The sequence below is a fragment of the Crotalus tigris genome, unplaced genomic scaffold, assembly GCF_016545835.1.
Source record: "Crotalus tigris isolate CLP2741 ecotype Arizona unplaced genomic scaffold, ASM1654583v1 scf7180000024358.1859470, whole genome shotgun sequence".
Classification (NCBI taxonomy): Eukaryota; Metazoa; Chordata; class Lepidosauria; order Squamata; family Viperidae; genus Crotalus; species Crotalus tigris.
In genome coordinates, this window is record NW_024100527.1 from 1,210,747 (window position 1) to 1,223,949 (window position 13,203).

The following is a 13,203-nucleotide window of genomic DNA, read 5'->3' on the forward strand; positions in this document are numbered from 1 at the left end:
AGCACATTAAAGGAATAAAGCCGTGGCTCTTTTTCAGACTATCACACTATTGTCTTCTCTATGCAAATGGAATCTTGGTTTATATGGAGATTAACAGGGAAATGAATTGACATAACCAAGTTCCCTCACAATGTACTTAACCCAAGACGGAATTAATTCTGTTATTTTAGTTCAATATCATCCCTTCCTGAAGAACTATGAATGTTGGAATTGTTTCAAAACATCAAATATTCTAAAATATTTATCTGGTATAGAATTTGTTGAACCATTGGAACTATTATTTACATTTTCCTATGCCAAAGCACTTCAAATAACAGTCATGTAAAGATTAGCATGTATCTTCAATTTTAACTACTCTCAAGATATGAATTAGAGGAAGCTTCTGGGTTTTACAAACCATAAATCTTTCATCCATATCAGCAACTGGTCAAATTTCATAAAAGCTTTTCTACATGAAATTTTTATTTTTGCCTCCTAACTAGCTTACCAAAATATTATCTTCATATATAATGAATTTTAAAGTTGTAATTCAAGAAAGAATGAAATATGCAGATAAGGCTTGATGAGTGCTGAAAATAGGTCCAAAAGATTTATAGTACAATCTAATATTTACTAATATATATATATATATATATATATATATATATATATATATATATATATATATATATGGAGACTGTCAAGCTTTGGAAGGCTGATGTATCATTCTGCACCCTTATTATACTTTAAGAAAAAAATATATTAAAATGCCACTTGTTTATAGCCCTCATAAATACTAAGAAACAAGTATATTCTCGAATAACCAAATGTCCTGAGCCAAACTGATACAAATCCAGTTTTAGCCAAGAAAGCCAGCTGGATGACTTTGGGCCAATCACTCTTTCTCAGCCTTACCCACCTCACAGAGTTGTTGTGGAGAAACTAGGAGGAAGAAGGTGTGCTGAATATGTTCACCATTTTGAGTTACTTGTAAAAAAAAAGTGGAATACAAATAAAATAAACTGGCACCATGTCCTTTTTCACACATTATATTAAGCCAGGATTTTCAAGAACTCAACTGCTCCTGTTTGGCTCTTCAAAAGTTCCTCCTGAGGTCTGCTTACTATATCATTTCAACATATATTACCGTATATGCCGGCGTATTAGGCGACCCTGCGAATAAGACGACCCCCGTCTTTATAGCTGGGCCACATTCCTAGAACGTCGTCTTATACGCCGGAAACTACCAGTATTTCCGGCGTATAAGACGACTCGGCGTATAAGACGACCCCCGTCTTTGGCGCCGATTTCAGCACTCGTGGAAGTCATCTTATACGCCGGCATTTACGGTACATTAGTTTGGGATAATTTTAGGGTTGGGGTGGTTATAATTTCCTTTCTACAGGTCTCCAGTTGCCATTTGGTAGGGAATGGGCTAGACATCTTTAGTCCTGTCCTCTCAAGTGACATAAACATGGCCTCCTTTAAGCCTTTGGAAGGCAGAGTTGCAGCCCCTGACAAGTTAAATGCTTGCCATATGTATCAATTTAAGCAAGCAAGAGAGCATTCTTGCCAAGTTCAGCTTCTGGCATATGATACTGCTTGAATAAAACATGACAAACTTACAGAAATAGGAAGCAGTCAGCTGTGCTTAGAAATTACTTTTCTCTCAGAATGACATAACAATTTCCCAGTTGACATCTTATTTAAGCATTCAGTTTATGTTGCCTAATCACACCCAATGCATCTTAGGTTTACAGTCACTTGGATTCATGATGTAACAGTTACATAACTAAGTGACAGACAAATGTCTGAGCTGAGCAGTGACTTGGTTTGAACTTTGTTTTTTTTTAAATAAATCTTAATTGGAATCCCAATTTAAAAAACCCTGATGAATGAAGGGAGAAGATACCTGCAAGCTTTTGATATGTCCTCTGCAAAAAAAATTAGAAAATGAGCTAATAGTTCTGATGCATGTGGTAGGAACACCGATGCAAAAGAATTCAGTACTTACTCATTAGGTGTATCTTTTTGACCACAAAACTGCCCATAGCTATCAGTTGGATAGGCTACTTTTCTTGGGTCACCATGTACCCAGGCTGTAAAACGGAGAAGAAAAACAAGAAAGCATCAAGTCATTTTGGTTGGAATTAAATTTTGCTGCTCATTAAAATGCAATTCCTATGGTCATGAACTGTTTTAACCTCTCCCAATGGCTACTGAAAATATTGATTGCTTCTTAAACAGTTGCTTTTTTAAAAAATGAAAAAATATGGAGGGGATAGATACAAAGCAAAATACATCTCTCCCTCCCATTCCCCCCCTTTTCTATCAGAATGTATCTGGCTTACAGCCAGAAAATGAGGTAATGCACTTAGAAAATGACAGTTATTAAAATGAGGAGAGGGATGCAATACAAAAGCTTTGTTGGTGTAAAGCTGTACAATAGTATTGAACCAAACTAAATACACTCAACTGACTTCATGCATGCTTCTGAACTGCCTTCTGTACACAGAATTGTATGAACCAATTAAAATACACTGTCAAGTTCCAGTTTATGCAAATCACTTTGACTCTGATCTACTCTAATTGCTACAGTCTCACACTCCTCTTCATTTAATGGGGTTAAATGTAGAAATACTGGAATAAAATCAAGCCAAAATCAAAATCTTCTCCAAGGTCATCAGGATAATTAGAATCATAAGGCATGAAAATGCCTTGTTCACAACTATCAACAACAGCTCAAACACAAATCTTTGCAAGCCAAAGGTAGAAGGGACAATGTAATGCATAACTCCTAAAGGCCCAGATTTGTTTTGTTCATCTGGATTAAGGCAGAGTTTTATTTCCTTACTTTTATTTAAATATGAATGTCAGAGCATATTTCATTCTATCTTCATTTCTATACACATTTCATATGTGCAGAACATAATAATACTGTGGTAGTGAGTTTATTTTTCTTTCAGATACTGAGGGTTTGCCTTATTTTATATCATATGATAAAGTTTGACACCGGTGAAAAATGACACTTGTGAAACACTAATGTAGGTCAGATAATATATTGAGCAAAATCAAGTAGAAAAGAAAAGAATGCACCACTTAATCCTGCTATTATAATTTTCTTTTCCCACAACAATTAAATAAAGGACAATATTTCCTTCCTCAGTTCTGGACAGAAAAGCAACATCCATTCAATTACTGATTTTCTCCACAAAAAGTATTGCTTTGAAACCTAATAATTTCAATAATAAATTGTTCTTATTGCATGTACAGGAAAACACAATCAATACAAAGATTAAATTGGTTGTAACCTGCTCCCATCACATTGGCTATTGAAAGTTTAACTTAACTGATTGGGCATTTATTATTTATTAGTTAACCATATAGGAATTGTATATCATAAACTGCATTTTAATAACTCTGGAAAGAAATATTTCTGAAGCTGATAGTTACAGGTAGTCCACAATTTATGAATACAATTGGGATCAGAACTTCTGTTGCTAAAGTGAGACGGTTGTATGATGAGTTGCTTCTGATTAACCTTTTATAATCTTTTGTTAAGTGAATCATCCCAGTTGTAAGTCATTAAGTGAACGTGGCTTCCCTCATTGACTTTGCTTATTGGAAGCAGTTGGAAAGGGGATCCTGCAAGGGTTATGAATACATGCCAGTTGCTACACAATCAAATGTTGATCACATGACCATGGGTATGCTTTGATGGTTGGTAGTGTGAGGACTAGTTGTAAGTCACTTTTTTCAGTGCCATTGTAACTTTGAATGGTCACAAAACAAATGGTTATAAGTCAAGGAGTGTCTGTATTCAAAAGGCAGAGAGCACTGAAACAGAACATTGGAAGGTTATTATCATAAACCAGTAACTTTGAGATTGTAAAAGATTTGATTATCTTTATCTTCACGTGTCTGTGTCAAGTATGAAAAACCAGTAAGGACCAAATTCTATGTTGAAAATTACAAAACTAAAAATTCTCAGCCAGTATTTTTTCCTATCAGCATAAAGATTCATATCTGAGAAAGGTCCATGAATTTTAGATGTTTCGATTCTGAAATATAGACTTTTCTATTGATTGAATAACAACTAAACAACAAAGCTGCTTGAGAATTTTTTTCAGTTTTAGTCAAATGTAAATGCAGGGTCCACCCATATCTAATTGTAGTCAAGAGAAAAATCTTTTTCCCCTGTTCTTCTGTAAAAAGCCAGAAATATATAGATTCTATTGAGTCATGAGTAGCCTCGGGCATAACTGTGATTGTGAGCTGATTATAATCTATTTTTCCCTTTATATGAGCTTCATGGACTCTCATGCATTTTGAACAGGACAAGTGTCTGGAGCCCGTCCAAAGGTGATCTCATCTCTCGGTTAAAAATAAAGCAATGGACAAATGGGAAATAAGAAAAGGAAATTGTAATTTAAGAAAGAGGGACAGATGTGAATGCTACCAGTTTGTAAGAGGAAAACATTTCAGATGTAGAATGAGACACAGGGAGGAAAAAAAAATCTCTAGGTGTCTCTGCGTGTGAAAGATAACACACAAACATACAAAACTGGATCTCATTTTGAGCTGCTTTCAGCATCTGTTAGTGTTCAGAAATTTTATTTGATATTCTGTCCTTTTAGTTAAAGGCAAGCCCAATGTGATTTACATGTACACTTTTTCTACAGTGACCCAAGCTGTGAAGAAAAGCAAAACAAGCCAAGCATTCAGTCATTATCTCCATCCATTTTCAACATATTTTCCAAACTCTTATTATTTGGAGAAACCTCTCATAGAAAACTGCCATGAGATCCCAGGCAGAGGATTAAGAGAGACTTTATGTGGTAGCAGAAAGTGCAAAGCTGTAGAAACATCTAAGGATACAGCACAATTGCAAGCTTCCAACTGTTTTTCTGCTACTTCTCCCCCTCCTTGCCCCATCATTTTTTGATCATTTCATTTTTCATGATGGCATACCAGTAACAAAAGGTTTTTTTTTTGAAAAAAAAAATTAAAGAAACTATTTCATAAAGAGGTGATCTACAGTGAAATACAAAAGTAGTGAGGCATGATTCTAACAGAATGAAAGTCTTCTCTGCACATAAAATTGCTTTTGCTTCAGGGAAGATACAATTGGCAATTTAATCTCTGCTAGGATTTGCTGCTGCTTTCAACTGAATCACCCTACTGTTTACATTTTCTGCACCAAGGCATGTGAAGCCACAGTGTGGTGAGACCTAGCGTGCCTTTGAAATCTAAGTTTCTTCCATCTGCTGTGACTCTGAGTGAAATATTTTTTATAAGCAATAATACTGTACTTCAGGACTTGAGGTTTAATGAGATCTTTTACTACTTTGTCAAAACAGAGGCCTGTTTCCAGTTGTTAGCTGCTTATTAGCCCTAAAACGTAGCCTGAAATTTGAGGAACTAATACGGCTTTAAAAGATGCTACTTGACATTCTATAACAAGAGTAAGTAGAAGTTTTTTTCTAGCAGGTTGATCAACAAATGAAAAGAAATAATGAAATCTCAAACACAAGGATTTATTAAAAAATGAACTTTGCTCACTAGAAGTACAGTGACCATACTTTCTTGGAAAAAAAAAATAAAGGACAAATTTGAAAAAGGGACAAAAGAGGCTCCTAAGGATAAAAAAATATATATGTTTTACAAAAGAAAACGTCAAAAGCAGACCCAACAAAATAAATCATTAGACAAATCTAAATCATTAAATTAAATAAATATTCAGGATAGCTTTTTAACTACCCTTTATAATAAAGGATCTATGGATACTGAAAGTACTATAGGTGTACAAGGCAATTATATTTCTCATGTCCCAATGAATTAATTTCCTATCCTGTACAAATCTTTATTATTTGAAAGGAGCCACAAAAGAGAAGAAGAGATAGCCAAGTCTGCTTAATGTAATAATGTAAATCAGTACAGGTAGTCCTTGACTTATGACCACAATTAAGTCCAAAATTTCTGTTGCTGAGCAAGAGAGTTGTTAAGTAAGTTTTGCCCCATTTTATTTGATGACCTTTCTTGCCACAGTTGTTAAGTAAATTACTGCAGTTGTTAAGTTAGTAGCACGGTTGTTAAGTGACTCTGGCTTCCCCAATGACTTTGCTTGTCGGAAGGTGGCAAAAGGTGACCACGTGACCTTGGGACACTGCAACCGTTTTATAAATATGAGTCAATTGCCAAGTGTCTTAATTTTGATCACATGACCAGGGGGATGCTGCAACGGTTGTAAGTGTGAAAAATGATCATAAGTCACTTTTTTCAGTGCCGTTGTACTGGTCACTAAATGAACTTTTGTAGCTCGAGGACTACCTGTATTGCATTCTGATTATTACAACAGTTAGCTGAACATGGGCTTTTCCTTAAAAGTAGATGAAAAATAACATTAATTAATTGTAATATAGATCTAGGCAAATGTAACCCAGAGATGCCAAAATTGTCTTCCATGCATGCTAGATATTCCAGTTCTTAATTGCCCAATACTCTTAAAAGCTCTTACGGGCTTATTTTTGGTTATTTGGAGCTTCTGGAATTCAAACTGAAGTTGTTCAGGGAAGATGCATGAGGAGCAAACAGCAGTATTGATATTAATAAATAGCATCAATATAATTGTATTAAATGTCCAGCCAGAATATAGATCTACAATGTTATTGAAGAATACTGTGATGATATAATTTATTTTAGCAGAAAAGGAGCACCTGTTCCATTTTCTTAATGGTAATGCCTATATAATGTACAGGTCACAAAAGGTGATCACATATCCCTGGGACACTGTAACAGTCATAAATATGAGTCAGCTGTTAAGCATCTGAATTTTGATCACATGACCATGGGGATGCTGCAACGGTCATAGATGTGAAAAATGGTCATGTCACTTTTTTCAGAGCTGTTGTAATTTCAAATGGCATTCCATAGTTTGTTTCCGATAAATATTTTAAATGAAAATAGGTCTCTTTAACTGGTATGTCTATTTAATGGAAAACAACTTTTATTCAAATAGCATGTGAAGAACTACTTTCTAATAAACTATATCTATGAATATTACTTACCCACAATTCCTAATGCAATGTAACCCAGGATGACAACAACGAAAATCCCACAGCACAATACATCTGTGCAATGCCTGAAGAAAGAATATATCAAAATTACAATACATTTGTGGCCCAAAGCAAGTATCTCTTTTGACACAATAAAGACACAAGTGTATCAGCTCAGCACCCATTCACTTTTTGTTACTCTTCTTCCAAGTTTCATTTCAAAGCCACCTGTTTGCTTTCAGCCAATGGTTTTCATTCCAGAAATAATAGTAGTAGTAGTAGTAGTAGTAGTAGTAGTAGTAGTAGTAGTAGTAGTAGTAGTAGTAGTAAAGTTGGAAGGGACCTTGGAGGTCATCTAGTCCAACCCCCTGCTCAGGCAGGAAACCCTATACCATTTCAGACAAATGGCTGTCCAGTCTCTTCTTAAAAACTTCCAGTGTTGGAGCATTCACCGCTTCTGGAGGCAGGTTGTTCCACTGGTTAATTGTTCTAATTGTCAGGAAGTTTCTCCTTAGTTCTAGGTTGCTTCTCTCCTTGATTAGTTTCCACCCGTTGCTTCTTGTCCTGCCTTCAGGCGCTTTGGAAAATAGCTTGACTCCCTCTTCTTTGTGGCAACCCCAAAGATATCAATGAAATATTTAGTATGAATTGTCAAACTTCAATATGCTTGGCTCTACAAAAGAGTTGCTTCCATATGCATTATTTTAATCACGACTATAAAAACAGTTTTTGTCATGAAAGTATTACCAAAGATCGAACTTCACAGGAAGCATTTTCATAGCCTTTCAGAGCACCTTCAAAAATATTATTTTCAATCAATTCTTTCTCATGTCAGGATATGAACAACTGAGTAAGAAAGATTGGATGAGGTAATGACATATGATATAATAGATTATTTACTATTACCTTCAGGGGAAATATGCTCGGTCAATAAGACTGTGGCAGAATAGCATGTTTACATAGTTCACTAATCATGCTAAAAGCATATTTAAGGTAAATCCACATTGGGAGGAAGGGAAATATTGTATGATCAGAGTTACTGGTGAAACAAACAAATAAGCCAAGAAAACTGACAAGAATATAAAGGTGACAGAATAGAAACAGCAACGGGTGAACGGTACCATAATATTAACTAAACTTAGAAACCTCACAGTTTTATTGAACAAAGTACAGGTAGTCCTTGACTTATGACCACGATTGAACCCAAAATTTATATTGCTAAGTGAGACATTTATTAAGTTTTGTCCCATTTTATGACATTTCTTGCCACAGTTGTTAAGTGAATCACTGCAGTTAAGTTAGTAACATGGTTGTTAAGTGACTCTGGCTTCCCCATTGACTTTGCTTGTCAGAAGGATGCCAAAGGTAATCAGATGATCCCGGGACACTGCAACCGTCATAAATATGAGTCATCTTACTGATGATTCTAATTTTCTTCAGACAAGAAATCATGCACTGGGATGCACTTCATGTGAAAATGTGTCAGGGGGTTCATTTACTAATTATAAGGCAACTATTAAAAGAGCTGCACCCCAATAGGTAAAGTTTTTCTAATGGTTACAATCAGGCTTCTTTTCATTTTGATTAATCTCCCATCAACCGTTATTATTTGAGAAGTGAAATGTGGTTTTACTTTCAATTTGGAGGCCCAGCAGCCACCTAGCTATGCCTTAAGAACATTTCTCCTATTTGCAGAAATAGTTTCCCACTATTCAACATTCCGATCTATTATACTATACAACACTATACACTATACAACGCCATAAACTACACGCTATCCAAAAACTACTTATACACTATACAAGAATGCCCTTTTCTTGTGGTAACTCTTCTGTTATACGCTTCCAAGGCACTTTTTTCTTAACAAATCTACTGTGCAGTTATATTGAATAAGAACAGTCTGGCAATAAATTGAAAAAAATCAAATAAGTTTAAAGGTTTGTGCCTCATTTTTGTTTTCTTCTGAATGATGAAATTTAAGAAGTTGCTCAAGACAGTCAGATTTTGCTTCCAAAATATGCTTAATTTCTATTCAGATTCAAGGAAAAGTCTACACTTTATCATTTAAATCATTTATGTTGAATATAATGCAATTTTATCCAATTTTATTCAATCAGTACCATGACAATCATCTGCAGATGGAAGAGACTGTGTTCAAGAACATAATTTTTTAGTTACTTGTAGTATTAAATATTAAACTCATGCAGTAAGATTAATATGGAAAGCCTGAATTCTGTAAACCTTGCATAGTAAATGAATATTAAATTCCCCATGGAGCATTGAACTGAATTGTAATAAATTCTAAATCAGCAAAATGTTAGATCATACCATGTTGGTAATTGTATATTCTATATTTTGATAGTTGAATAATTCCTTGACCTTCTAGTTCTTCTGAAAGATGTTTGCATTATGAATCCTAATCTAATAAGCCATATGTAGTTATGGCATGATAGCATATATTAAATGCATTTTGGTAGCTTAAAGAAATATGTTTTCTGCTAGGTTTAAACAAAGAATCTATCTACAAGCTTGTCATGAATCATAATTTAGTTTAAACACATGGATATGCTTATTTTTAGAGCTTCAAGGAAAACAACCAATCATGTTATTTATTTTATTTATTTATTCAATTCCATAGCCACCCAATTCAATACTGTTGCAAGACAATCGGTAAGAAAGAAGGCTTGGTTTATTCTAAAATCATACAGAAGCATATTTAAGAAAATGGATTTATAAACAAAATGATGCAATGTTTAGGGCACTGAATTAGGAAGGAAGGAAGGAAGGAAGGAAGGAAGGAAGGAAGGAAGGAAAAAAAACAATTAAGACAATAAAATAATTCATATTCATTTATTTATTTTCTTACTCCACTTATTTTTGTATACTCCCATAACCACCAAGCCTTCCCAGTACTTAATGTGATTATCTATCTATCTATCTATCTATCTATCTATCTATCTATCTATCTATCTATCTATCTATCTATCTATCAACTCAATAACTGATTACTAACAAATTAGAAATGGTGTCCATCTGATGAATCCTTATGCATTCTCCCAAATAACTTTATCTTAATCAATTTTGGGAATGCCTTCATGTTAGTTTAAATTCAGGAAGGAGATTGTTTTATAAGATTTGCTGTCACTGAAAAAGTCTTACTGTATATTCAGCAACACCTTCACTCACACCCCCAAAAAGTGTAAAATCTAGTCTCTTCTCCTATGACAACTGGCACAACTCCCATGACAACTCAATTTCAGTTGGAGGAGACAGTGTTGGAGATTTTTTGGAGCCAAGCCATATTTTGGAGCCAAGCCAAGAACTTTATTGGTTAAATGCAGTACTTTTAATTGTACTCTGAAGTCCAATGGAAACCAATGTAGGGCTCATAGTACTGGTGTTACCTGGCAATGGAGGTCCTCACCTACCAAAAGTGTGCTGATACAGCTTACAGTTGTAGATAGAGATAGAGACAGCCCTATCTAGAGAATCTTACTTACATGGTGATAGGGATAAATAGCACTAGCTATAGCACTTAGACTTATATACCACTTCACAGTGCTTTACAGCCCTCTCTAAGCTGTTTACAGAGTCAGCATATGCCCCCCCCCAACAATCTGCATCCTCACTTTATTGACCTTGGAAGGATGGAAGGCTTAGTTAACCTTAAGCCAGTGAGAATCAAACTGCTGGCAGTTGGCAAAGGATTCAATACTGTATTCTAACCACTGTGCCACCAAAACTCAAAATTTCCATTGTCAGATTTCCACAATTCAACTTGCAACTGTTGTCCCAAAGTTGGACAAAAGTCCCCTTGACCATACCCTACATCTGTTCATTCTGCAGTAGCTGGGATGAGCCTCAAAGATAGATGTCCCTGTTCAGAGTTAACATCTGAACGATAATAGTCTTAAAATCAAACAATATCATCATCTTGCTCAGCTTAAACTTCAGCCTACTTTGACCTGCTTTTTCTGAACTGCAAGGGCCAAACTGGAAGAAATATGGGTTCCCGATATCCAACCTGATTATGAACAATAGGTTGTCATTACACTGGTTACAGATGTAAATGATTGGATGTTAAATAACCTGACAGGATGGACTTAAGAGATACAAGTGTGATGTAGATAAAGTACGATAAAGGTTCCAAAGGATTTATAATGGTTAGTGCACTGTGAATAAGCAGTGGGTTGCAACAACAAAATGGGAAAAATGCGTATTTCAGCATTATGAGCGATCATATAAGATCCCATTCCACTGCACTGCAGTAGAATTAATTAGGAAAAGGAATGAAAAAGTAAACATATTTGTATAAGATCTATTTTATTTTAAGGATGTAAACTTTTTAATTTTCATCCTACGCTTACTATTGACATTCTCAGTATCAACACCCAAGATACATTAACATTATACAAGAGAATAAAAGATGATTTCACGAACTGCAAACATAACAACTACTTGTAAAGCATGCTAAGAATCTTGGGATGTGTCTTTCAAGTTGAAGCTTTAACAAATAAAAATAAAAAACCTTCCAAACAGGAATGTCCTTGGAGAGATGCATACAAAGCCATTTGACCACCGAGGTAAAGTGAGGCAGCCTCGTGAGAAATATGAAAGACAAGAAACAATTAAAAGAAAGGACAAAGGGGAGGCTTTTAGGGAAATTGTGAAATCAAAGGCAATGAAAAATGTTCACTGCAATTACAGAATATGTCAGTGTGGAGAGATGGAAAGAAGTACAAAGCCTTCCGTTAGAATGTCTTGAATTGATTTTTTATGAGTTAGGGTCATCAGAGAATCACATACAGTACTATTGTTATAATACTTCCATTTCCATACTCTCTCCACTACTGGTCTGATGTGAAAAATTAGGCACATTTAACGATCTAAGATTTGATTGCATAGTTCATTAAACTAGCCATCAAATGCAGGATGAATGAGGATCCCTGACACTGTTAGGGTAGAAAAGTCTGTGTTTCTTATGAGTTCACATGCTGGGGCCACAATCCAGTCTGGAAAAACTGCAAGTGATAATGAATGGTATTACTTAAACTAGTGGTGGGATTCAAATATGTGAACAACTGGTTCTCTGTCTGGATCTGCTTTCGGAGGTCCATTCTGGACCTGGGCATCAAAAAAAAAAAAAAAATAGCTACCAGTTCTACCAAATTGGTGCGAACTGGCTAAATCCCACCACTGATTAAATGTCTCCAACTTTTCTTATACTCATTAAGGATTACTTTAGCTTTATTTCTCCCTTTTTTATCTAGCTGGAAAAGATTATCCTTAGGAGTTCACACTCTTGATCCCATCACTTTCAGTCACTAAAACCACCAAATCCATGAATTAATATCAAATGCATTGAGCAGCTGCTCTTAAATTATTTGATGCCTGCAGAATAACTGAATTGTGCTATTTTTATTTTAATCTGGTTCAGACAGTGTATGGGTTTATTTAAAATTGCAAGGTATAAAAGCACAATATTTAACAAAGGTTATTTCTTCCTTAACTGCTGATTTTGAGAAGGCAATGCAGAGCAAGCAGTATTAGGAACACTACAAGAGGAGGGACTGCCATAACCAAGAAACAACATTCTCCCAGGAATTTGTATGATTCCAACTCTGTTGTGCTTTTTGTGAATCTTTAAAAACCCAGTTCCTTCCATCAGACCTTGGGGCAGGGTAGTTTGTGATTCAATTCTTTTTTTGGTTTGAATGTATGTTTTATCATTGTTATTGTCTCCTGTTCTTCACTCTATGCACGATAAAATAGATTGTTTAATTTTGTTATTGTGTTCATTTATAACACTAATATGTAAGCCACCTAGAGCTGTTTTTGTGATTGATACAAGCTAACTGCATTGTTATAGTTGATGATGATTAATTGCAAGTTAAATAAGTACTGGAAGAACATATGAATTGCTTGCTGAAGGTCTCTACTGTAATCTGTATATATCCTGTTCAGGTTAAGAAAACTGCCTTTCTAAAATCCAGAAAAACCAGGACTTAATGCAGGTAATCCTTGTTTAATACCCATAATTGGAAACAGCAACTGAATCATTAAATTAGGTGGTCACTAAGTAAATCTGCAGCCGTGCTTATGACCTTACTTCAGCTTTTCTTTGCTTTAGGCTTGAGAAGATCATAAATATGAGGATTAGCTACAAAGT

The 13,203-nt window shown here is 35.1% G+C and overlaps 1 protein-coding gene across 2 annotated transcripts in view; it reads right to left on the reverse strand.

Annotated features, from left to right (window-relative positions):
• SLC44A5 (solute carrier family 44 member 5) overlaps positions 1 to 13,203 on the reverse strand; it is a 162,025-nt gene that overhangs the window by 43,146 nt on the left and 105,676 nt on the right. For both annotated transcript variants that reach the window (XM_039327194.1, XM_039327195.1), the window contains exons 3-4: positions 7,047 to 7,120; positions 1,994 to 2,078 (exon numbers count right to left, since the gene is read on the reverse strand). In XM_039327194.1, the coding sequence (XP_039183128.1) occupies positions 1,994 to 2,078; positions 7,047 to 7,120 (159 nt within the window). The remainder of the gene's footprint in view (positions 1 to 1,993; positions 2,079 to 7,046; positions 7,121 to 13,203) is intronic.